This window comes from Rhinopithecus bieti, unplaced genomic scaffold, assembly GCF_001698545.2.
Source record: "Rhinopithecus bieti isolate Rb0 unplaced genomic scaffold, ASM169854v2 scaffold_43, whole genome shotgun sequence".
NCBI classification, from domain to species: Eukaryota; Metazoa; Chordata; class Mammalia; order Primates; family Cercopithecidae; genus Rhinopithecus; species Rhinopithecus bieti.
In genome coordinates this window covers 70,379-97,284 of record NW_016803060.1, presented here as the reverse complement: position 1 = coordinate 97,284, position 26,906 = coordinate 70,379, and the positions used below count along the sequence as shown (strand labels likewise).

The following is a 26,906-nucleotide window of genomic DNA, read 5'->3' as shown; positions in this document are numbered from 1 at the left end:
ACTGCCTCCCCCACCATAAGGCAGAGCGTCTGTCCTGCTGTTGCCAGCTGAAGTACCCTGTCTTTCTGGCTCCCTGCCATGCACTCTGCCAGCCCTGAGGGCCCTGCCAAGCACAGGCCTGTTGAATCCTGGCCTTCCCAGCTGGCCCTGGCTGCAGCCAGATTCTCTGATCTTCTGATCTGAATGGAGATGCCTGGACAGGGGCTGCAGGAAACCAAAGCCCAATGCCTACTCCCACTGTGGAAGGGGCCAAAATCAGGCAGACTGAGGCATCAGTGCTTGACCTGGGCCCTGGGGTCTCTCTTGGATGCAAGATTGGCCAGGTATGCTGTTAGGGACAGGGGCCTAGGGTTGGTGACCTGAGGACAGGGGTAGAACATACCAGGGAATCTTTCTGGAGGGAAGGCAGAAAACTTAGGGGCTGAACCCTCCTCCATGAGTCTAATCTCCAAAGAGCAAGTGTGTGGTCAGTAAAGGTCTTTATTGGAAGAGAGATCCAGCCTCCTTGGCTCTGTCAGCACCCTAGGTCATGAGGATTTCGATGTCAAGCTCCAGCCGGCTGGCTCTGACCTCATAGTGGCCCCGGATCAGGCCTCGGGTTTGGCTGGCATGCCAGCGCCAGTGAGACTGGATGATGCAGGCTGCTTGGCGTGCCTGGAGGAACCGCCTGCGGGCCTGCCACATTCGAACCTGTGCCTGCACCTTCACCACTGCCCACTCCTGGCAGGTATAGAGTCTTAGTGCCAGGCGCCGTCTTTGCTCCAACATCTTGGCCTGCATCGACCTCCACCAGCACTGGATGACCCAGGCTCTGAGTGCTGCATGCAGTAACGTCCGGCGCACCATGTTGCCACGCCACCATGACTGAATCTTTATGGCTGTCTTCTCTAACTGATTGGGGGGAAGAAAAAACAGGGAAAGGCTCGATGGGGGACCCTCCCCTCCTGTTCCTATCCCCACCTCTGATCTTGGGAGGAAAGAAGACCTGGCCCAGGTGCCCCTGACTTCTTGTTTCTAGGGCCCATCCATCTTGTTTCCAATTCCCCTCTCGCCTTTAGACACTGTTCATTACCCATCAGGCAAATCCCTCCTGCAAGGGCCTTACTCACATTTCGCGTGTCCATGGCCTTGGTCCTTAGGGTCCACTTATCTATTATTTAGGCCACCCTAGTCTTTAGCCCCACCCTCAACTGTTAGTCACACCTCCATCATTGGACTCCGCCCACCTGTACACCAGACTCCACCCCATCAGGTCCTGTCTGCGCACATTTTAACCACATCTCTCTCTCCTCTTCTCTTGCTTGCATCTCTTTTGCTTTATTGATTCCCACCACTGTGGGAGCCTACCATTATCTCTTGACTTCAGTTAATTTCACAGCCCCAGTGGCATTCCCATTCCTCCTGATGACAGTGAAGAGAGAGTCATGCAGCTTACCTACAAGTAAGGAGTTTTACTTTAAGCCTACTCATAGCCAGTATAGATTTCCTGAAGCTTAAGTGTCAGGGCACCTGTCAGGGCCCGAGGAATGTGTTTATAGAGCTGTATATTTTGGGGTAAAATCTGTGAAAGCAAGATATTTCAGCGGCAATTGGAGAGGACCTCTGTTTCTCTTCCCTCTTACTCCCTCTGTCACTCACCTCCTGTTGAGTGGTGTGGAATGGCAGCCTCTTTTGCAATGAGACTAAGGAAAGTCTGAGTTGGGATAGACTCAGTTTAACAGCATAGATTTATGTGGTTCGCAGTCACCCTTGGGAACACATAAATCCTTGCTAGCCATTCTGCTGTTGCTGTGTTCATTCACCTTGCTCATGGTGTGAAGATGCGGGAACAGAGGCGCTGCTATCCTGATAAGAATGTGTCTTCCAGTGCTGGCACAAAAAGTATTTGCACAGGGGAGGAAAAGTAGTGTGAAAAATATGGAACCAGAAGCCAGTCTGTAGAAAATTCTTCCTGTTATTAGATCTGTAAAACTATAAGTGGAAGATTCAAGTCTTATTGATGCCTGATTAAAATTGAAGTTCTCTCTTGTCAGGAATATACTTGACAATGCAATGATACAATTTTAAATATTTCATGCTTATTTCTTTTCTTGGTGGGAATTTCGTGAAATTCCAGCTACTGTAAACGACGTGGAAGTCAGAGTGAAAAATCACATGCTTTATGCATACCAAATGTCAATCATAAGAATGTTTCTGTAGACAATGTGGTTGTAAAATCATCCTATGAAGAAACATTAAAAGGTTATGCAGCTGAAATGTAGAAAAATATAGAGGTGGGTCAGGTAATTCATATAAATATTATGTTATGTTTGATTTATTTATCAACTTTAAAAATGTGTAATTTGTTGTAATTTCTTTTCTCATCTTAAATAAATAGTAATTTGACATCTGTAATTTTGTGTGCTTTTCTCAAAAAGTAGGCTTTCTAAATCATATGTTTTAGGTGCCACAAAACCTGGATCTGTCCTGCCTCACTGTAAGAATGCAGTTGTGCAAGCAGATCTCCTGGGAGCTCACAAAAAGCTGTGCTTCTAGGATTCAGAATTAGCGCTGGAACTGCACACTCAGGTGATTCAGAGATGCTGGGAGTCCTTTGAGATCTGGGAGGCCATTTTGGCTCTGGCTTTAGCATGCATTTCATTATCCATTTTCCTTTAAGAAAGGTTTGCTGGGTGCCCACAGCTTGCAGGGCCACACACTGTTCATGGCTTCTGTTTATATGTTTTTGAGGATCCTGCTGCCTCGTATCATTGCTATGGCACTGCTCATCTGGGTGTCTTACAGGTTCTGGCCCTACTGTGAACCAAGCATGTTTAAAGTCCTCAAAATAGTGGATCCTATTGCTTCCCTTAATGATTGCCAATCTGGGTGAGCAAAGTGCTGGAACCAGCCATCTCAAGGGCCTTCACTTTGTCAGTCTCGGCATCAGGCATCCACCCCTACAGAAGGGATCACTTAGTGGCCAGTGTTCTGGGGGCTCAGCCCACCCGGCCAGGTTGCCATGGTCAAGATGCCACACTCCACCATTTCTCCCCTATTTTGGCCTGGTTGGGAGTTACCATAATACCGTAACTTTGCTATCTTCTTGGCTGTCTCTGGAAAATCCTGCCAGAGTTCACAGTTTTGCAGTTGAAAGTGGCAGCAGATGGGGGTGGGGGTAAGACAAACTCTCTGAGTCTTACTAAGTTTTCACGGAGCATGGTCCTCAGTCTCTATTTCCTCACTACTTCTTCTCCAGCTTCCTGTTCTTTTCCTGTTGCTTGATATATATTTTTTCTGATTATAAATGTAGTACATGTCTGTTGCCAAAATTTCAATATGCAGACACATACAAGGTGGAAAGGGAATTTCCTATGAAATTTTTCCCCAGAGCTACTTTCAGACCTTATACCATGTATATACTGATGTACATTTTCTAATAAAATAACTTACTTTTAATTAGACATGTAAAATATATTCTTGTAAAAATTTGTGCATTTCAAAAGTTACCTTGGCGATCAATGTTTCCTCCTCTGCATTATTACTGGTTCCAGCTTGGAGGGTATCCTGGACAACTAGCTACGCGTTTATCTTTCTTGTTTTTAACTGTGCATTTATAAACACACTACATCCATATACCTAAAAAATACATAATACTGTTTTTAATGTGTTTCTGTGTATCTTTTTTAATTAATTAAAGTAATCATGTAACATAAAATTGATCATTTTAACCATTTTAAAATTCCAGCTTCTAATTTTATCTAATTTCAAAAAGAAGCCCTGTACCCATTAAGTAGTCATTCCCCATTACTTTTTCCCACCCTAGTCCCTGGCAGTCACTAATCTGCTTTTAGCCTCCATGGATTTGCCTATAAAAGACATTTCATATAAATGGAATCATACAATATAGGGCCTTTTGTGTCTGGCTTCCTTCACTAGGCCTAATGTTGTTTTCAAGGGTCATCCATGTTGTACCATGTATCAGTACTTCGTTCCTTTTTATGGCTGAATAATATTCTACTGTATGGATGTACTACATTTTGTTTATATATTCATCAGTTGATGGGCATTTGAGCTGTTTCCACTCTTTGGTGACTGTGAACAATGCTGCTGTGAACATTCTTGTATAAGTATTTGAACACCTGTTCAATTCTTTTGGGTATATACTTAGGAGTGAAATTGCTTGGTCGTGTGGTAATTATGTGTTTAACTTTCTGAGGAAGCACAAAACTGTTTTTCATGCAGCTGAACCATTTTTCATTCTCACCAATCTCTGCATCCTCACCAACACTTATTATTTTCCTTTGAAAAATCATAGCCATCTTGAGTGTGAAGTGGTATCTCATTGTGATTACAATTTTCATTTCCCTAAGACCAATGACATTGAGTATCTTTTCCTGCACATGTTGGCCATTTGTGTACCTTCTTTGGAGAAATGTCTGTTAAAGTCCTTTGCCTGCTTTAATTGGCTTATTTGTATTTTTGTGGTTGAGGTGTAGGAATTCTTTATATATGATGGGAAGGAGACCTTTATCAGATATAGGATTTGAAAATATTTTCTCCATTCTGTAGGTTTGTCCTTTCATTTTTTTCATAATGTTCTTTGTTTCAATTTTGTCAAGTCCAACTTATCTATTTTCTTCTTTGTTGCTTGTGCTTTGCCATCCTAGCTAATAACTCATTGCCAAACCCAAGATCATGAGGACTTACCTGTGAGTTTTATTGTAAGGGTTTTGTAGTTTTATTGGTTACATTTAGGTATTAGATCAATATTGAATTAACATTTGTATATGTTGAGGAAAGAATCCAACCTCATTCTTTGCATGGGGTTATCCGGTTGTCCTAGCACCTGTGTTGAAGAGACTATTCTTTCCCCTGGGTCTTGGTACCCTTGTTGAAAATCAGTTGAACATAGGTGTACACTTGATTTTTATTTCTGGTCTCTCAGTTCTAGTCTGTCAATCTATATATCTATCCTAATGCCAGGATAGATACCACACTGTCTTGATTATGGTAGTTTTGTAGTAACTTTTGAAATGGAAAGTGTCAGTCCTCCAACTTTGTTTTTTGTTTTCAAGATCATTTTGTCTATTCGTAGACCCTTGCAATTCCATATGAACTTTAAGATTAGCTAGTTCATTTCTGTACAAAAAGGCAGTGGGAATTTTGACAGGGATTGCAGTAAATCTGTAGATTAATTTGGGGAGTAGTCTTCCAACACGCAAACATGGAGTATCTTTCCATTCCACTTACATCTTTAATTTCTTTCTACTGTGTTTTGTAGTTTTTATTGTACACGTCTTTCACCTGCTTGGTTAAATTTATTCCTAAGTATTTTATTCTTTTGATGCTATTAAGATGCTATTCTTTTGATGCTATTAAGAATTGTTTTCTTAATTTCATTTTTGAATTGTTCACTCCTAGTGTGTAGAAATACACATGATTTTTCATGTTGATCTTATATCCTGCAATTTTGATGAATTAGTTTTTTAGCCCTAAGAGATTTTGTTGTGGATTCTTTAGGATTTTCTTTATGTCTTTATGTATGTAAGGTCATGTTATCTGAAAACAAATAGTTTTCTTTTCTTTTCTTTCTTTCTTTCTTTCTTTCTTTCTTTCTTTCTTTCTTTCTTTTTTTTTTTTTGGAGACAGAGTCTCACTCTGTCGCCCAGGCTGGAGTGCAGTGACCGGATTTCAGCTCACTGCAAGCTCCGCCTCCCAGGTTCACCTCATTCTCCTGCCTCAGCCTCCCAAGTAGCTGGGACTACAGGCGCCCGCCACCACGCCCAGCTAGTTTTTGTTTGTTTGTTTGTTTTAGTTTTTTGTATTTTTAGTAGAGACGGGATTTCACAGTGTTAGCCAGGATGGTCTCGATCTCCTGACCTCGTGATCAGCCCGTCTCCGCCTCCCAAAGTGTTGGGATTACTTTTTTATGATTTTTGTAGAGACAAGGTCTCATTATATTGCCCAGACTGGTCTCAAACTCTGGGACTCAGGTGATCCTCCTGCCTCAGCCTCCCAAAGTGCTGATATTACAGGCGTGAGCCACTGTGCCCGGCTAGTTTTACTTCTTCCTTTCCAATATGTATGCATTTTAATTTTCTTTCTTGCTTAATTGCCCTGGTTAGAACTTCCAGTACAGTGTTGAATAGCAGTGATGAAAGCAGACATCATTATCTTGCTCCTGATCTTAGAGAAAAAGCTTTCAATCTTTCGCCATTAAGTATGATGCTCATTGTGGGTTTTTCATAGATGATCTTTAGCAGGTTGGAAAAGTTCCCTTCTATTCCTAGTTTATTTAGTCTTTTTATCATGAGAGAGTGTAGGATTTTGTCAAATTCTTTTTTTGCATCAATTGAGATAACTGTGTGTTTTCCCCCCCTTTAATCTGCTAATATGATGTATTACATTGATTTTTGTATGTTGAACCTCCTTTGCATTGCTGGGCTAAATCCCAGTAGGTTATAGTGTATAATCCTTTTAATATGCTATTGGATTTGAGTTGCTAGTATTTTTTGAGGATTTTTGCATCTATATTCATTCATAAGGGATATCACTCTTTAGTTTCTTACAGTGTCTTTGTCTGGGTTTGGTAACAGGGTAATGCTGGCCTCCATAAATTAGTTAAGAAGTACCCCCTATTCCTCTGTTTTTTGGGAGAATTTTAGAAGAATCGGTGTTGGTTTCCTTTAATGTTTGATAAAATCCACCAGTGAAGACAATCGGTCCTGGATTTTTCTTTATTGGAAATTATTTGATTACTGATTCAATCTCTTTTCTTGTTATAGAGCTATTCAGATTTTCTAATACTTCTTCAGTTGGTTTTGGTAGTTTATGTGTTCCTAGGAATTTGCCCATTTCATCTAGGGTATCTAATTTGTTGATATACAACTGTTCATAGTATTATTTTATAATCTTTTTTGTTTCTATAATGTTCCCACTTTCATTTCTAATGTTAATAATTTAAGCCTTCTATCTCTTTGCTTGTTTACTGTAGCTAACGGTTTGCCAAATTTTGTTGATATTTTTAAGGAATCAACTTTTGGTTTTGTTGATCTGTAGTTTTTTTTAAATTTTCTATTTAGTTTATCTCTGCTATAATCTTATTATTTCTCTCCTGTTGGTTTTGTGTTTAGTTTGCTCTTCTTCTAGTTTCTCAAGATAGAATGCTCTTCTTTTTCTAATTTCTTGAGGTAGAAGGCTATGTTGTTAATTTGAGATCTTTCTCCTTTTTTAATGAATGTAGCCATTTGCAGCTATAAATTTCCTTCTGACACTGCTTTTTATGCATTCCACAGGTTTTTGCACATTGTGCTTTTATTTTCATTCATATGAAAGTACATTCTATTTTTTTGTGATTTATTATTTGACCCATCAGTTGTTTAAAAGTGTGTTGCTGATTTCCTCAAATTGGTGAATTTTCCAGATTTCCTTCTATTGTTGATTTCTATGATCAGAGAAGATATTTTTATGATTTCAATCATTTTCAATTTATTGAGACTTGTTTTGTGGCCTAACATGTGGTCTATCCTGGAGAATATTTTGTGTGTACTTAAAGAGAATGGGTATTCTGCTATTGGATGAGTACTCTAAATAGGTCTGATAAGTCTAGTTGCTGTGTATTAATGTTCAAATATTCTATTTCCTTGCTTTTCTTTTATCTAGGTGACCATCTATCCATTATTGAAAGTGGGATGTTGAAGTCTCCAACTATTGTTGCTGAATTGTTTATTTCTCCCTTTATCTGGGTCAGTTTTTGCTTCTTATATTTTGGGGCTCTTGTTAGGTACATATATGTTTACAATTATTATGTGTTAATGGATTGACTCACCATTATATAATGCTTTTGTCTATTGGAACAATTTTTTGTCTTACACTCTATTTTGTCTAATATTAGTTATTGTCTAGTGTCCTTTCATTTCAGCCAGAGGGACTTCCTTCACCCATTCTTAAAGGGCAGGTGGTCTACTAGCAATGCATTATCTCAGTTTTTGCTCATCTGGGAATGTCGTAATTTCTTTTTCAGTTTTTCTTTCTGCTTTTCAAACTAGGTAATCTCAATCAACCTATCTTCAACGCTTCTTCTGCCTGTTCATATATGCTATTGAACCCCTGTAATGAATGTTTCATTTCAGTTATTGTACTTTTCAACTTCAGCATCTCTATTTGGTTCCCTTTCACAATTTCTACCTGTTTATTGATATTCTCTATTTACTAAGACATAGTTCTCATGTTTTCCTCTAGTTTTTGTACATGGTTTTCCTTAGCTCCCTGAGCATATTTAAAATAGTTGCTTTAAAGTCTTTGTGTAGTAAGTCCAATGTCTGGGCTTCCTCATGGGTAATTTTTATTACTGCATTTTCCCCCCTGCTATGTGTAGACCATGCTTTCTTGTTTCTTGCCTTATAAATTTTTGTTGAAAACTTGGTGTTTTGAATGTTATAATGTAGCAACTCGGGAAATCAGATTATCTTCCTTCTCCAGAATGTGCTATTGCTGCTTGTTGTATGTGTTGCTGTTTGTTTGTTTACTAACTGTCCTAAACTAATTTTGTAAAGTCTGCATTCTCAGTTTTATGTGGTTACTTATGTGTTTTTCTGTTAGCTTAGTGGTCAGCTTGTGACTCAACAGAGATTTACTTAGGTACCTGGAACCAAAAGGAAAAATGAAACAAAACAAAACGAAAAAAGGAAAAATACCTCCCAAACTCCAAGTATTTGCAGAAGGGCCCTGTGTAAGTTTGGAGACACATCTGCAACTCTCTGCATACTTTATAACTCTGCATTAGCCTTCACTTTCTGTTTAGAGCCTGAAGATTAGCCAGAAGTGAGAGATTAAGGCTGACCCCATGATGCCTAGGCATTAATTAAGATGTTATGCATAGCGACAGAAACTGTTTGAATAATGGAGAGATTAAGAGTTACCAGAAAAATCTGGGTCAGGTACTTACTAAGGCATTTGATGAGCATAAATAGACAAGCAATATGAAGATACCCACTATGATCTGAAATTCCATGTGCAGCCATCCACCCTACTGTGTAGGGTCAAGCCAAGTGAATGGGTCAAATATTTTACTCAGAGTCAGAGAGGAAATGTTATAAAACTGGGTAAGCTCACAGAATAACCTGTACTTGTTGGGTCATGGCCTTTAGATTTGTTTATACTTGGTCAGAATTATTTATATACATGAAATAGGTTGCTCCTTAGATGGCGCAGACTCCCTCCCATCTGCTCTGACCAGGAACTAATCTAGGGTGAGGTGATTATCTAATACCATCTAGGTTAGAGAGTCATGTGATAGTTGCACCAGGGTGAGACTGTGCTATATCAGATTTATGTGTTGGGCCAACATAGCTGACAAGTTTGTATTGACCTGAATGATCTGTTGCTGTGTTACAGTAGCAGTATTCATTACAGTTCCTGCTGGTGAATAGTCCTGCTCATAAGAGTATGGGAATAAAAATAGCTCACCTTTGTCAGAATGAATGTGGTCTGACTGGGAACCAAGGGGTCTTGGCTACCTGAATATAAGGGAGGGTACAAAGACATTAGGTAGTGATATGGCTTGACTATGTCTTCACCCAAGTGTCAATTTGAATCGTATCTCCCAGAATTCCAACGTGTTGTGGGAGGGACCCAGGGGGAGGTAATTGAATCATGGGGGCCAATCATTCCTGTGCTATTCTCATGATAGTGAATAAGTCTCAAGAGATCTGATGGGTTTATCAGGGGATTCTGGTTTTGCTTCTCTCTCATTTTTCTCTTGCTGCCACCATGTAAGAAGTGCCTTTCATATACTGCCATGATTGTGAGGCCTCCCCAGCCATGTGGAATTATAAGTCTAATTAAACCTCTTTTTCTTCCCAGTTTCAGGTATGTCTTTATCAGCAGCATGAAAATCAACTAATACAGTAAATTGGTACCAGTAGAGTGGGGCATTACTGAAAAGATACCTGAAAATGTGCAAGTGACTTTGGAACTGGGTAACAGGCAGAGATTGGGACAATTTGGAGGACTCAGAAGACAGGAAAATATGGGAAAGTTTGGGACCTCCTAGAGACTTGTTGAATGGCTTTGACAAAAATGCTGATAGTGATATGAACAATAAGGTCCAAGCTGAGGTGGTCTCAGATGGAGATGAGGAACTTGTTCGGAACTGGAGCAAAGGTGATTCTTGTTGCGTTTTAGTGAGACTGGCAGCATTTTGCCACTGCCCTGGAGATTTGTGGAATTTTGAACTTGAGAGAGATGATTTAGGGTACCCGGCGGAGGCAATTTCTAAGCAGCAAAGCATTCAAAAGGTGACTTGGGTGCTGTTAAAAGCATTCTATTTTAAAAAGAAAACAGATCATAAAAGTTCAGAAAATTTGCAGCACGATGATGCAGTGGAAAAAAAAACATTTATTGAGAAGAAATTCAAGCTGGCTGCAGAAATTTGCATAAATAGCAAGGAGTCTAATGTTGACCCCCAAGACTATGGGGAAAATGTCTTCAGGCCATGATGGAAAACTTCATGACAATCCCTCCCATCACAGGCCTGGAGGTCCAGGAGGAAAAAGTGGTTTTGTGGGCTGGGCCTAGGGTCCCCATGCTGTGTGCAGCCTAGGGACTTGGTGCCCTTTGTCCTAGGCACTCCAGCCATGGCTGAAAGGGGACAATGTACAGCTCAGACTGTGGCTTCAGAGGGTGGAAGCCACAAACCTTGGCAGCTTCCACATGGTGTTGAGCCTGTGGGTGCACAGAAGTCAAGAACTGAGGTTTGGAAGCCTCTGCCTAGATTTCAGAAGATGTATGGAAATGCCTGGATGCCAAGGCAAAAGTTTGCTGCAGAGGTGGGGCCCTCATGGAGAACCTCTGCTAGGGCAGTGCAGAAGGGAAATGTGGGGTTGGACCCCCAACACAGAGCCCCTACTGGGGCACTGCCTAGTGGAGCTATGAGAAGAGGGACACTATCCTCTAGATCCCAGAAAGGTAGATCCACTGGCAGCTTGCACTGTTTGCCTGTAAAAACCACAGACACTCAAAACCAGACTGTGAAAACAGCCAGGAGGGAGGCTGTACCCTGCAAAGCCACAGGGGCAGAGCTGCCCAAGTTCGTGGCAACCCACCTCTTGCGTCAGTGAGATCTGGATGTGTGATCTGGACTCAAAGGAGATCATTTGGGAGCTTTAAAGTTTGACTGCCCTGTTGGATTTTGGACTTGCATGTGCCCTATAACTCCTTTGTTTTGGCCAATTTCTCCCATTTGGAACAGCTGTATTTACCCAATACCTTTACCTTCATTATATCTAGGAAGTAACTAGCTTGCTTTTGATTTTCCAGGCTCATAGGTGGAAGGAACTTGCCTTGTCTCAGGTGAGACTTTGGACTGTGGACTTTTGGATTGATGCTGAAATGAGTTAAGACTTTGGGAAACTGTTGGGAAGGCATAATTGGTTTTGAAATGTGAGGACATGAGATCTGGAGAGTCCAAGGGTGGGATGATATGGTTTGGCTGTGTCCCTACCCAAATTTCAACTTGAATTGTATCTCCCAGAATTCCCACATGTTGTAGGAGGAACCCAGAGGGAGGTTATTGAATCATCAGGGCTGATCTTTCTTGTGCTATTCTTGTGATAGTGAATAAGTCTCACAAGATCTAATGGGTTCATCAGGAGTTTCCGCTTTTCCTTCTCTTTCATTTTTCTCTTGCCACTACCATGTAAAAGTGCCTTTCACCCCCAAGAGTGTGAGGCCTCCCCAGCCATGTGGAACTATAAGTCCAATTAAACCTCTTTTTGTTCCTAGTTTCGGGTATGCCTTTATTAGCAGCGTGAAAATGAACTAATACAAGTAGGTCACATTTGAAGTTACAGATTTGGGTCTGGGCCCTGTTGTTCCCCTTGCATAAAGGGAGGCAGAAGTGGGCTGTGGGAATCAGGAGTCATGTAATGAGTCCCAAGCTTCACAGGACCATGGTATACCCCTTGGATGAATTAGAGAACCTGAAAATGGGCTATGTTACCTCTAGGCCTCAAGAGGTGAAGTGGCAGTGAGCTCCCAAGTGTCTCCAAGTCATGTTAAATCTAGGGCCCATATGTAAACACAATCCCTGCCTGGGGTTCTGGAGGGGCAAATAACAACATGTATGCCTTGGATGCCGAGCAGTTGGGCTGTAATTTTGGGTTTTATGTTAGCAAGAGTGAGTGATGTCTGTGATATCTGTAGTGCTGGTAATTGTGCCAAATCAGGGGGAATTAGAGTAGCTCAGGGAACAGCTTTGCTGTGGTATATTAACAGGCCCAACAATTACATCTCCTGAGAAGCTTGGCTCTGATTTCAGCCCACTGTGTTAAAATATTGGGACTATTAGGCTTGTAAGGGGAGGTGGTAGTAGAGGGGTGGTCTGATCTCTGATGGTGTGGATGATCCTGCATTTGGGGAGACCTCAAAGGATGTGTCTAAGGTGTCAGGGGAGAAAGTGGTGAAGTTGTAGGTGGGGCAGCAGTGGTAGAAAAATAATTATCCCAACAGACGTCAAAATGTCTCCCATCCTGGAGGACCCAGAACTCAGTCCATCGCAATGTCAGAGGTGTGGCCAGACAGGGGATGGTTAGGTTAATTGAGACTCCAGTGAGGTGTGGGTAAGCACACATGACTTAGCCTGCCACAGTTGATGACAAGAGTCAAGAGTGGTCTGGCCAGTATCATGGGCCAATTGGTAGAATCACAGGCAATAATGTAAGCCAGGAGACTTCGTGACAGGGAATGCACTGGCTTGGTAAAATGCCCTTTCAAAGGTTCCTTCTCATCAGGGAACTTAGAAAGGCAACTTTTGAGTTTTGTAACCAAGTCCTAGATGGGGGTGCAGGGGTTGTCAGTCATCTGTTGTCTTATCTTCCTGGACACTGTCATGGCCAAGGGTCCAGGTCAGGTAAATGTGGTGCTGTCCCCTGTTGTCTTGGGCTGAGGCACTGTCATATTCTGTGTAGCAAGGTCCCACATCGTTTTGGGCTGGGTGCTATCATTGGAGGCATTTCCATCTCCAAGACTAGGTTATCATCTCCTGACATTGATGATGTCTACCAATTTTAGCACCTCTTCTCCTCCAAGACAAGTATACTTCCCAGGTAGCAACTCAAAACAGGAAGATGGGGCATTGGGGGCCTACTGTGGTCCAATACATTTGGAAGGCTCTGAGCAGGCTATGTTTACATTGTTGGGATGGACTACTGAAATCACAGGTTATAAGTAATCACCGAAGGTCCTTGAGGGTGCATTGTGCAAAGGCTTTGATGGTGCTTTTTTCTGAAGAAGAGGATATTTCCATCCATAGATAGTACACATTGCATGCATGGCCTTTGGCGAAAGAGAACACAATATGTTGTGGAAATATCACCAAATCAGCTGGTAAAGATCTAACCATTCTTTTCATTGAGAATTAATACTCCAAGGAATGGAAGTACCACTATTTATTCATCCATTTCCTTACCCGTGAGTATTCTTTTGTTCATTGTTTTTATTTGCCACTACCTATTGTGTGGCATAAATGTCTTTCCTGTGTGTCATCACACACATGAAATGCTATCACTCAGAGTTTCTCATAGGAAAGTGTGACTTCTGGGCCAAAGGGTATGAAGGGTGTGGGTCTATTAAATTTTAACAGATGATGCCAAACTGCCCCTTTAAAAAGTTATAATGCCACCAACCATAGTGTATGAGAACACCATGCATCTCTGACAACAGTAGGCATTATCACACTTACAGATTCTTTTTAATCTAAAGGGTATAAATTAATATCTCATAGTAACTTTATTTTACATTTCTGTTGCTACTGGGAGGATTGGGGATACTTTCATATGTTCATTGATAATATTAGGTTGGTGCAAAAGTAATTGCGGTTTTTGCCATTACTTTTTTATGTTGAGACGGAGGCTCACTCCGTTGCCCAGGCTAGAGGGTAGTAGTATGATCTCGTCTCACTGCAACCTCCACCTCCCAGGTTCAAGTGATTCTCACGTCCCAGCCTCCTGAGTAGCTGGCATTACAGGCATCCACCACCATGCCTGGCTAATTTTTGTATTTTTAGTAGAGATGGTGTTTCATGATGTTAGCCAGGCTGATCTTGAACTCCTGACCTCAGGTGATCCGCCCACCTTGCCCTCCCAACGTGCTAGGACTACAAGCATAAGCCACTGCGGCTGGCCTATTTTTGCCATTACTTTCAATGGCAAACCGCAATTACTTGTGCACCAATCTAATATATATTTGCCTTTGTATTTATATTCTTTTGACCATTTTTCTATTGGGTTGTAGTTTTGTCATCCGGGACAACTCTACAGGCATTCAAACTGTTTATCTGCAATTTGTTTTGCAATTCTCCTTTCTGCTTTTTTTTTTTTTGACTGTTGCTTATGAAAGTATCTTTTGCCAATGAAGCATTTCAGTCAAACATATCTCTTTTTTCTTTTTCTTTTTCTTTTTTTTCTTTTGAGATGGAGTCTTGCTCTGTGGCCCAGGCTGGAGTGCAGTGGCACAATCTCAGCTCACTGCAACCTCCACCTCCTGGGTTCAAGCAATTCTCCTACCTCAGCCTCCCTAATAGCTGGGACTACAGGTGCGTGCCACCACGCCAGGCTAATTTTTTGTATTTTTAGTAGAGAAGAGGTTTCACCATGTTAACCAGGATGGTCTTGATCTCCTAACCTCATGATCCGCCCACCTTGGACTCCCAAAGTGTTGGGATTACAGGTATGAGCCACCGCACCTGGCCAAACATATCTCTTTTCTTTCCTAGCTTTTGTGTTTCCTCTCTGGTCTAGAAAGTTCTCCCAAACCTACAGGTCATACAGTATTGTCTCAAACTTTGTGGAGAGGGAAATATTGATTACAGATAAAATCTAGTAAAAGGGAGAAAAGGAAAACATCAAGAAAGTTAATTAGGACATCCGGGAGAAACTATGCCCATCAGCTAGAGCCTTGAGGTGAAAGAGAGAAAACAGGCAGGGGGCAGGCAGCAGGTAGAAAGGTTTGTCTTCTGTTAACCTCAAGAGCGAGGGAGCCAAGGCCCAGATGAAGGTTGCACCTGGAGCTGCTCTCTCTCGCAAATTCCTCTCCTGGTTACTCTGGCACTAGTATCCCAACATCCGTGGTCATAGAATTATAGTGAGAGACACTATGTGGAAATGAGGTAACGTCACAAGAGGAGGGCTCCTGTGTCTGCCGAGCTCTGCACCGTGGGAGGCCTGCCAGGTGATGCGTGCTGGTGTCAGGAAGGTGCAGACTAGTGGTCTCCAACCTTTTTGACACTAGAGACTGGTTTCATAGAAGACGATTTTTCCATGGATGGGGTTAGAGGGGATGAAACTGAAACTATTCCACCTCAGAGCATCAGGCATAAGATTCTCATAAGGGCGTGCAACCTAGATCCCTATGCGCAGTTCACAATAGGGCTGTGTCCTGTGAGAATCGAATGCAGCTGATCTGACAGCAGGCAGAGCTCAGGCCGTAATGCTCACCTGCTGCTCACCCTCTGCTGTGTGGCTCCTTTCCTTGCAGGCCATGGACTGCTACTGTCCCTGGCCTGGGGTTCAGGGACCCCTTTTGTAGACTATACCTCGGGTGTGGAAGGACTCGCTCCAGTCCACTGGCTGGCAGGTAACTCCTGGCTGTTGCTGGCCGGAGATCTCCTGCTGCTGCTACACAGCCAAGTTGGATATCCCAGGAACTGGAAACAAGGACTTTAAAAAGTAGGTGCCCTCTCCTTAGGGCCCTTGAAAGGGTCTGAGCTATCCTGGCCCAGATCTTGTTGCCTGATCATCCTGTCAAGGGTGGGCCATCCAGAGTGTGCTGGAATCGGTTGACTGGGAATTGGGAGTCAGCCACCTCAGGGGTTGATTTTCCAGTTAGATTTTAGTCTACCAGAAATTAATGTGGACATGTGTTGAGAGATGACGGGTCCAACTTTATTCTTCTAGATGGGCCCACTATTTATTAAAGAAGCTGTGATTTTCCCATAAAATTGAAATACCATCTTTATCATTTATTGCATTTTCATATTAGCTGGGGTCTATTTCTTTTTGTTTGTCCGCTCTGTTCTGATCATCTGTATGTCTGTTCCTGTTGTTTGGAGTACAGTTACTTTAGAGCGCTAAGTCTGGGCTTCCTGTATATTCTCTCTCTCTTTTTTTTTTTTTTTTTTGAGATGGAGTCTCGCTCTGTCACCCAGGCTGGGGTGCAGTGGCACAACAACTCACTGCAACCTCTGTCTCCTTGGTTCAAGCGATTCTCCTGCCTTAGCCTCCTGAGTAGCTGGGATTACAGGTGTGCGCCACCATGCCCTGCTAATTTTTGTATGTTTTGTAGAGACGGGTTTTCACCATGTTGGCCAGGCTGGTCTCAAACTACTGACCTCAGATGATCTGCCCACCTCGGCCTCCCAAAGTGTTGGGATCACAGGCGTGAGCTACGGCACTGAATCTCTGGCTGTTCTTTATTAATGATTTCTTGGTAACTGGATATTTATTTTAAGAGATATGCCTTTGTATCATTTTGTATAATTAAAAATCCATTGGTATTTTATTTAGGATTGTATTCATTATATACTTGCTATCATAATCTATTCTCTCTCTTAGAAAATATGTTAATAATCTTACCATCCAAGGACGTTTTTCAGATCCTGTTTTGTGTCTTTTAATTTGACCTACAGGTTACTTCATGCAGGTTCCATATTTAATTGATTCCCAAGTATTTAACAGTTGTGGGGATTTTTTGGCTATTATGGATGGATATTTTATCCAATTCATTTTTCATTTGGCTATTGTTAATACAGAGAAATACTATAGATTTTTGTGTATTTATTTTTTATTAGGCCACATACCAAACTCTCTATTAATTTCTCTATTTTGTCCTCATTAGATTCTCTTGGAATTTCTGGGTACCTTATTATTATTTTTTATTTTTATGGGTACATAGTAGGTGTATATCCTGGGTCTATTACTATATCAGCATCAGAAAGAAGTAATTTTTATCTTCTTTTCAAATGTATTCTAATGTTTCCATTTTGCCATCCTGTTGCATTTGGTGGAACCACGACAATACGTATAGTGATAGTAGAAGGCATTGTTGTCAGGTTCCTAGTTTTAATGGAAATGGCTTTTTAATGGAAATGGTGCTCTGTCATCCAGGCTGGAGTGGTGAGATCCTTGAGCTCCTGGCCTCAAGTACTCTTTCCTCCTAGGCCTTCCATGGCTCTGGGATTACAGGTGAGAGCTACTGTGACTGCCACCACTACCCCTTCCCCGCCACCACTCGCCCACCCAACCACTGCATCTTTTTTTTTAAAACCATTCAGAATGCTCCTTGTCTTAAAAAAACAAAAAATCAACAAACTAGTCTTCAGTTTTTAGCAGTTTCTTTATATTCTAGTTTTTCTCAGAGTGTTATTAAGATCGGCTGCTGGGCCGGGCGCGGTGGTCCCCAGCCCACTTTGGAGCCGAGACGGGGGCGATCAACGAGGCAGGAAATCGAGACCCATCCCCTGGCTAAACACGGTGAAACCCCGTCTCTACTAAAAATACAAAAACTAAGCCGGGCGAGTGGCGGCGCCTGTAGTCCCCAGCTAACTCGGGGAGGCGAAGCAGAGAATGGCAGAAACCGCCGGGAGCGTGAGCTGCCCAGTGGAGCCCTGAGATCCCCACTGCCTCCACCGGCCCCATAGAGCGGAGACCCGCCTCAAAAAAAAAAAAAAAAAAAAAAAAAAAAAATAGCTGCTGAACTTTATAAGCAGCATTTTCAGCATATATTGAGTTGATCGGGGGGCTTTTTGTTTTCCCTTTAAATTGTTGATGTAAAGACATATGACTAATTCTTCCTGCTATTGAATATTCCTGGAATAACCCTTATTTACTCTTACTATCTTATTCTTTGGACATATTGCTGGATTCTACTTGGTAATGTTCAATTTTTTCGCGTTGACATCTGTATTGATTACTGAGATTGGGTCATAGCAGAGGTCAGCAATTACTGCCCCTGGGCCAAATTCAGCCCACAATTCATTTTTGTACATCTCATGACCTGAGAATGGTTTTTGCATTTCTTAATGTTTGTGAAAAAAATTAAAAGAAGAGTAGTATTTTGTAACAATGGAAAATTATATCAAATACAAATTTTAGTGTTCATAAATAAAGATTTATTTGGAACACTACTGCACTCATTCATTTATATATTGTTCAGAGTGCTTTTGTGAGTGGTAGAGTTGAGTACTTGCAAAAGAGACTGTATGGCCCCCAAACCTAAAATATTTACTATTTGGCTCTTTACAGAAATGTTTGCCAACCTCTCTGATCTATCTTTTTGTTGGGGGAGGAGCTATCTTTATCAGATTTGGTATGAAGTGTAATCTGGCTTCGTAAAATGAATTTGAGAATTTCTTTTCTTTTTTCTATTATGTGGAATAGTTTAAATATCTTTGGAATGATCTTATCTCCAAAGGTTAGATAAAACTCAGCTATGAAACTATTTCTTCCAGGGCAATATTTAATATATAAAAATATAATCTTCCTTGGTAATTGGTCTATTCAAGTTTTCTATTTTTTCTTGGATTGATTTTGGTAATTTAGATTTTGCTAGAAAACCATCCATTCCCTCAATATTTTCAAATTTGGTTTGCCATAAATTTGCATAGAGTGTTCTCCTTAATATAATTTTAATTTTACCACATCTTCAGTTGAGTCTCAGTTCTCATTTTCTGTCTTGTATATTTTTACCCTCTTTTTTTCTTTAATCTGGTTTATAAGAGAACTGGAGCATTTATCTGTTTGTTTGTTTTTCAAAGAAACAGCTTTTGAGTTTATCTTTCCTTAAACTTTTTTTCTTGGTTTTCCATTTAACGAATTCAAACTTTTATTATTTCCTAGTCTTCATTTATGTTATTTTGTCTTTTTTCACTGTTAGGATGAGTTCCCACATTTTTGAGGTGTATTTTGGGGATCTATCTTCCATAATAAGGCATTTGAGGCTATTGGGGTCTATCCTCCATAATAAGGCGTTTAAGGCTGTGAAATTCCCTCTAAGCCCAGGCTTTATTAGGAAGTTGTCTATTTTTTCATTGCTTTATGGGTAGTTTGCAATTTTATCTTGATTTCACCTTCCATTAAGAATTTTCTTAATTTCCAATGAAGTAAGACTTTTATTAATTTTTACATTGTTTGTTTCTGATTATATTGGATACGATCACTGAAAATATGTATACAATTTCTATTTTTTTTGTTTGTTTTTAAGCTTCCTTCAGTGGCCAAGTACATGGCAGTTCTTTGTTAATATTCTGTGGACATATGAAATAAACGACAATTCTGTTTGAAAGACATAAAGTTTTGTATGTATCTGCTGATGACTGCTTGATGATTACTGTTTATTCAATTCCCCTGTCCTGCTTTTTGGCTACTGATGTTGAAATTTCTTACAATAATAATCACATTCTCCTTGCATTTCATAGTTTTAATAATTTGTTAGTTGATTATTTGGGGTTTTTTAAAGTAGGTGACCATATCAGTTATAAATACTAACAACTTTGTAGTTTTTTTCCCCCAACATGATACCTCCTTCTTTTCTTTTCTTTTCTTTCTTTCTTCCTTCCTTCCTTCCTTCCTTCCTTCCTTCCTTCCTTCCTTCCTTCCTTCCTTCCTTCCTTCTTTCCGCTGTTGCACAAAGACTCAAGAACAGCGTTGAAAAGCATTGTGGGGAGTGGCACCATGTTTCCCTCGGACTTTAATGGGGATATTTCTTATGCTTTCCCACCAGTGAGGATATTTGCAGGAGTTTCATTTTATCTAGCCTTAGCAAATTAAGTACATTTCCTTCCATTCTTGTGTGCTAATTGTTTTTTTAAATCAAGATGTTTATTAAATGCTTTTCTTTTTAATAACAGCATGTAACCTCCCAGTAGGTTCTCTTTGCCTGCTGTTTAGACAGAGCCAATATCAAGACAGGGGAATTGCAATAGAGAAAGAGTTTAATTCACACAGAGCTGGCTGTGTGGGAGACCTGAGTTTTATTATTACTTAAATCAGTCTCCCTGAAAGCTTGGGGATAAGGGGTTTTAAGCATAATTTGGCGGGTAGGGGATCAGAAAGTGGGGAGCGCTGATTGGTCAGGTTGGAGACGAAATCATAGGGAGTCAAAGCTGTTCTCTTGTGCTGAGTCAGTTCCTGGGTCAGGAGGCCACAGGACCAAATGAACCAGTTTACTAGTTTGGGTGGTGTCAGCTGATCCATCATGTACAGGGTCTGAAAATATCTCAAGCACTGATCTTAGGTTTTACAATAGTGATATTACCCCCAGGCACAATTTCGGGAGGTTCATAATCTTGTAGCCTCTAGCTGCATGACTCCTAAACCATCATTTCTAATCTTGTGGCTAATTTGTTAGTCCTGCAAAGGCAGTCTAGCCCCCCAGGCAGGAAGGAGGCTTGTTTTGGGAAAGGGCTATTACCATCTTTGTTTCAAAGTTGGACTACAAACTAAATTCCTCCCAAAGTTAGTTCAGCCTATGCCCAGGAATGAACAAGAACAGCTTGGAGGTTCAAAGCAAGATGGAGTTAGTTAGGTCAGATCTCTTTCACTGCCAGAATTCTCTCAGTTATAATTTTTGCAAAGGCAGCTTCAAGCAGGAAGGATTTCACGGTTTTCCTCTTTGATCTGTTAATATGGTAAATTACATCAATATATTTTTCCCACAGAAACCTCCTCACAGTGGTGGACTTTAGCCAGATTTTAGGCTACCTGACACCTTCAGGGAAGTTTAAACTTTCCCTCTGAAGTTTTGATAATTGAATCTGCTGAAATAGACTGACGATAGACAGACAGGAGAAAAGGCAGCAAGTGTATTAGCTGCAAGCACATGGGAATCATACAAGCATGAGACTCAAAGAAAAGTCAGATAATTGAAGTTTAAATACCCTCTTCATATGGGAGAGAAAAGTGGAGAATGTAGACAATTTTAGAGGAAGAGTAAATGATTTTTAAGAAGGATAAATGAGCCTGAAGCACAAACAATAGCTGAAGGCAAAGTTCTTCTAGGCTCTGATAGGGGTAGTGATAAGTTGTAGGAAGGTGCGGGGTGGAACTGCATTGCAAACAAAGGTTGTGGGGGGTTTTTTTGGTTTTTTTTTTTGAGACACAGTCTCGCTCTGTCGCCCAGGCTGGAGTGCAGTGGTGCTATCTCAGCTCACTGCAACCTCCGCCTCCCAGGTTCAAGCGATTCTCCTGCCTCAGCTTCCTGAGTAGCTGGGATTACAGGCACGTGCCACCACGCCTGGCTAATTTTTGTATTTTTAGTAGAGATGGGGTTTCACCATGTTGGTCAGTCTGATCTTGAACTCCTGACCTTGTGATCTTCCTGCCTTGGCCTCCCAAAGTGCTGGGACTACAGGAAGTGAGCCACCGTGACTGGCCAAAGGTTGTCTTATTATGCAGATGAAGTCTCTTGGTGACAGCCCTCAGAACAGATGAAAAGTCTGCTCATGCAGATGATCTTTAATTTCTTCTTCAGTGAGTAATTATCCCTTTTAATTTGATTTCAAACAGTGGATTGAAGGCAATTGTGTTTCTTTAAAAGAACTTCGCTCAGTCAGATAAAGGAACTTCAGAGAAGAGTCCCTTCCTGCACTTGGAGGGGAGAAACAAGGGAAGATCAGAGATCTTGATTCTGAGGCAGCTTGGGAGGCCTTTCATTCAAGGTGCTTAGTATGCCAAAGAGTTATACTTTGGGGGTGTTGTTTTCTGAGCCCAAACACACCTGATTCTCTTCCCCATGTCTGGGGACTCTCCTTCTTATCTATCTGGGTGGGAAACAGCCTGCCTCTAATTATAGAGCTGAAAATGCCAGTTTCTCATTTTCCCAGCTCCCCTGGCTGCTGGGACAGACATGTGACCAGGTTTGGCCAATCAAATTTGTGTGCTGAGAATTTTCAGTCTGCAGTTTGGGATCCAGAGAATGAGGATAGCACCCCTGTGTTGGTGCTGGAATCCTCAGCAGACTGGTTCTGTGGTATGATGCTTTCTGTGGTTCTGGGTACATAACTTCTCTTTGATCTGCCTGTTTTCTGAGCCTGGTCCCTGGGCTTTCTGACAATTTGGTGAGCTACTAAATATTGTTTCAATACACTTCTATTTTGCTTAAATAAATATGAATCTGTTTATGTTTGTAGTTAAGATCAATGACTAATATATTTGCATTTGTGGAATAAATCCTACTCATTCAAGCATTATTTGAAATCACCATTGGATTCAGTTTGTTGATATTTATACCTGTGTTCATAAGTCAGATTGGCTGATAGTTTTCTCTTCTTGCACTGTTCTAATCTTATTTCAGTATTAAGAGGGTGCCAACTTTTGGAAATTTTTTGTTAGAAAAATTCCTACAGCAGAATTGCTGGATCAAGGGGTCTGTGCATTTTCAGTTTTGATGACTATTGTCAAATTGCTATCCAAAGAAATTTTGCCAGTTTACATTTTGACCAGCAACATATAATACTGCCTGTTTCTCTCTATCCTTGCCAACACAAAGGACCTGTTATCAATCTGCTTCTTTATTTTTTTTTATGGGTAAGTTGAGCATGCTTGCATATGTTCAGTCTTTCTTTCTCCAGCTGTTTTGTTTTCTATGAACCGTCTGTTGATGTTTTTTGACTAGGTGGTTAGTTTTTCTTCTTATGTTTTTTGTTGGGGAGGGAGGAGGCATGGGAGAGTCAGGGTTTAACCTTTTGTCCTACAGTGACCTGTTGGTCTGAAGTTTAAACTCAGTTCCTGGGTGTTGGTTGTAATGGCTTTCGAAACTGGAAAAGACCCTCACAAAGACCTGCAATGCAGAGGGAAGATGGCGTGATTGGTTCTGCCTTCCAACTCAAGACATTCACTTTCCAGTTGCATCCACCAATTAAGCAAAGGTTTTATTGAAGTCTGGTGAAAAAAATTTCATATTCCCTAATGATAATCAGTTGTTCTATAAATCAGTCAGAAGTTGTTGCATTTTACATTTTAACAAATGGGTCCAAAACCAATACAATGATTTTGTAAGTAATAAGTAGGTGAGGAAATTCTATCTCCAAAGTTTTAAATGTTCGGCTGAGAGAGTTGTTATGAGTGAGCCACATGCCTTTTGGCAACAGAATCACATAAAGAAGGAAACATTTCAAAACATCTGTTTTCTAAAAGCATTTCCACGGCATCTTAATTTGACTGATGAGGAGCTCCCTCTAGGGGAGAGAAAATATCAGCACCAGGATTTCTTGTGCGTTTCGCCTAGGGGTTTTGTGGAAATCTTTTAGTCCCCTTGCCTATGCTGGTAAGGCTTAGCATTGTTATAACTAAACAACGCAATCCATAAATACTTTGTTCAGTGCAGCACAGTCACAAATGATCATCATCGTCCCAATGCATGGAAGAGCACATATATTGGCCTGTCTCTTTTACCAGGAATGTGACCTTTATGTGGGGAGGGCTTTGCCTTGTTTTATCTTTTCTTTAATAAATACCAATAACAGTACCTGACACATAGCCACGGTTCAATAATTTTTGAATCCCAATGAACAAATCTTGAACAAAAGTTTTGGAGCTTCAGTGACAGCTTGGAAATCCAATGACTAGGCTCTGACCCAAGGGCAGGGCTTTGTCTGTGACCCTTAAGCTGAGTAGTCTGTGCTGAGGTTTGGGTGAGGTTTATTTAACTGGCCTTAGGCCAAATGTATTCACTCATTGCTTATTTTATTGTCAGCACCCACCCCGTGTGCCAGACACTGTTATAAGGTGCGGGGCTCCCAACAGTGAAAAGGGCAGGCAAGATTCCTGACTTAAGGAGAAGGTGTGAGTACAGAGAATGCTTGATGTATGATATACTTATTTATTACGGGAAAAATCAAACAGGGAAGGGAGGACAGAGTATTCTGGCATGGATGGAGGAGGTCTTGATTTTATCTGTAGTGAGAGAAAGCTTCACGAGATGTTGAAGGGAGGAGAGAGAGAATGGTTGAGCAGCCGATCCTGGGATGACAGTCATCAAGGGCTCTCAAGCAGAGCACCCAGCATGTTGAAGAATGCGGAGGGGAGGCTGGTACAGGCAGAGCAAGTGAAGCGGAGAGGGGAGAGGGATTGGACTGGAGTCAGAAAGGATGTGACCTACAGGTGTGAATTCCTCAGAGAGAAGGTTTGAAGATTTTCCCAGCAATGTGAGAAGCGAACCCTGTGATGTCAAGCGGAAGAGTAAAGGCAGGCCTAGGCTTTCCTGCGATCCTTCCTTGTTCTTAAAGGTGATTTTCAGGTTCTCTAACCATTATTCTTTGATGAACAGAGTCAGATCATCAGATATTGAGGGGTAACAATGCTAACGGTGGTTCTGCTGCGCCCCACCCTGTCATGATGGTGGCAAGATGTTGTTTAGATAGTAATGGAGTACAGAGCGGGTAGATACATGCTGAACTGGATTCTGGTCGTCTGGAAACTACAGCTGAACGAGAGAGCACTTTAGACCTGACGTCAGAGTTGGAGGAAGGAACCGATAGATCTATCCCCAGCTGCTGTCTGTAGGGCTCAGATGCCCACCTTTAACTGCAAGCCACCACTCTCTATGGTATGAATCATTATCTAAATAACTCTCGCCGGCGCGGGTGCTCAAGCCGTAATCCCAAGCACTTTGGGCGATTGCCGAGACGGGCGGATCACGACGTCAGGAGATCAAGGGACCATCCTGGCTAACACGGTGAAACTCGTCTCTACCAAAAATAGCAATAAATTACTAAGTTTTTGCCGGCGAGTGGTGGCAGGCGCCTGTAGTCCAGCTACTTTGGGATGGACTGAGGCAGGTAGACGAGAATGGCATAAACCGGAGCGGGCTTGCAGCTGAACTGAGACCGGGCCATCTGCTACTCCAGGCCTGGGCGACAAGAGCCAGAGTCCGTCTGCAAAGAAATAAAGAAAGGTAAAAATTAAATAAAACATATAAAACTTCTCGAAACCTCCAGACAACCAGAAAGAAAACAGGCCTCCACCCTGGAGAATGACAAAGACAAGATTAACCTTTTTGGTACTCTGATATGATTCCCCTTTAGGCCTCATTTCAGATCAAACCTCGGATACAGACCAGGACCAGACCAAACAGACCAGAGCCAGATCAAACCGGAACAGACCAGGGCCAGACGGAAACCAGACGCAGACCAGATCAAACCGAGACCAGACCAGACCACGATCAAAACCAGGCACGAAACCAGACCAGGGACCAGATCAACCAAGAGCAGACCAGATCGTAAACCAGACAAAACTGTCGAGACCAGACCAGATCATACCAGACCAGGACCAGACCAGATCAAACCAGGGACCGCCAGACTAGACCAGATCAAAACCCAGACCTGACCAGATCAAACCGATGAGAACCGACTAGACCAGATCAAACCAGGACTCGACCAGATCAAACACCAGATGAGACCCAGACTAGGACCAGGATCAAAACCAGACCTGGGATCCAGATCAAACCAGTACGGAGACCAGACTCAGCACCAGATCGAAAACCCAGACGACTAGACCGAATCAACAGAACGAGACCAGATTAGACCCAAAGAATCAAACTAGGACCAGGACCAGATTCAAACCGACCAGACCAGATTATGACCAGATCAAACCAGACCGAGGACCAGACCAGCGCAGATCAAAACCCATTCAGAGACCAACAGAGACCAGACCAGACCAGATTAAACCAGCACGAGACGAGACCAGACCAGACGAGTCCAGACTAGACCAGATCAAACCAGATGAGACCAGACCAGACCAGACCAGATCAAACCAGACCAGACCAGACCAGACCAGACCAGATCAAACCATACCTGGTCTGGTTTCGTCTGGTTTGATCTGGTCTGGTTTGATCTGGTCTGGTCTGGTTTCGTCTGGTTTGATCCTGTCTAGTCTGGTCTGTTCTGGTCTGGTCTGGTCTCGTCTGGTTTGATCTGGTCTAGTCTGGTCTGGTCTGGTTTGATCTGGTCTGGTCTGGTAACTTATTATTTCAAATGTATGCATTAGGAAAGGTAGAAAACCATGAGCTAATTATCCATCTTAAAATTTAAAAAGCAATTTAAACCCAGTAAAAGTAGGAGAAAAATAATAGTGATAAGGACAGAAAATAATGAAAAGGGAATAAAAGATCAAGGAAAAAAATAATAAAGTCCAAGAAATCTAAAAGGTCTTGGTATCATGAACAGGGTTCCTCATACTAACACGGTATACTCCTATTCATCATATGCTTTCTCCTATATCCCGCACCTCTGAGGAGAATAGGACAGATGTGTCTCTCAGATGAGAATGTAGGTCATCATCTGTGAGAAGCAGGACATAAACTCAAAACTTCCAGATTTATATTGGCACCTGCCTGTTTCTCTGGAACTACCCAAGGAAGGGTGGATTGTTAAGATTGAGCCAGTGCCCACCGGGGGTGAGGTGTGGGTAGTTTTATTTCTCTAAGTACCTATGCTTCCTAAAACTAAAGAACACACAGCAGAACAAAGCAACCATGAAGATTTGGCTGTATGCTGTGCTCATAACTTTGATCATTTAGTGCTGGTTGAGGCCAAGACTGGCAAGGCTGCTGGAACAGAAATGGCTGGCAGCTTAGAGGTGGAGGCAGAGATTCTATATAAACCAGGCTGCAGTTTTGCTTTGCATGTGGTATACCCACCCACACCTCTGTCAAGTGCTGTGGTGAATGATTCAGGCCCACTGTTGATAGTACATCTTCCAGACCCACAGCCTTTTCCAGGAACAATATGAAATCACTTCCAACCGGCTGGGTTCCACATTGAAATCTTGGTGTGAAGAGTCCCTGTGAGGAAAACTGGCTCCCTTTTTTGATAAAGATCTGGCCTGTGTTTTTGCATCTCACAAACTCCTCAAGTCTTCAGACTCCAAGGA

General features: G+C 41.8%; 1 protein-coding gene across 3 annotated transcripts; it reads right to left on the bottom strand.

Annotated features, from left to right (window-relative positions):
• Nucleotides 1-460: 460 nt before the first annotated feature.
• Nucleotides 461-26,690, bottom strand: IQCF6 (IQ motif containing F6). 3 transcript variants are annotated; one of them, XM_017888707.1, is made up of 2 exons: nucleotides 26,674-26,690; nucleotides 461-891 (listed from the first exon to the last, which is right to left on the bottom strand). In XM_017888707.1, exon 2 carries the CDS (start codon nucleotides 844-846, stop codon nucleotides 523-525), a length of 324 nt encoding a protein of 107 aa, XP_017744196.1. In that variant the 5' UTR covers nucleotides 847-891; nucleotides 26,674-26,690; the 3' UTR covers nucleotides 461-522. The 3 variants fall into 3 exon arrangements, with proteins under 3 accessions (XP_017744196.1, XP_017744066.1, XP_017744130.1); XM_017888577.1 differs by lacking the exon at nucleotides 26,674-26,690 and adding an exon at nucleotides 1,110-1,186; XM_017888641.1 differs by lacking the exon at nucleotides 26,674-26,690 and adding an exon at nucleotides 1,110-1,138 and having other exon boundaries at nucleotides 461-887.
• Between the last annotated feature and the right edge of the window lie 216 nt (nucleotides 26,691-26,906).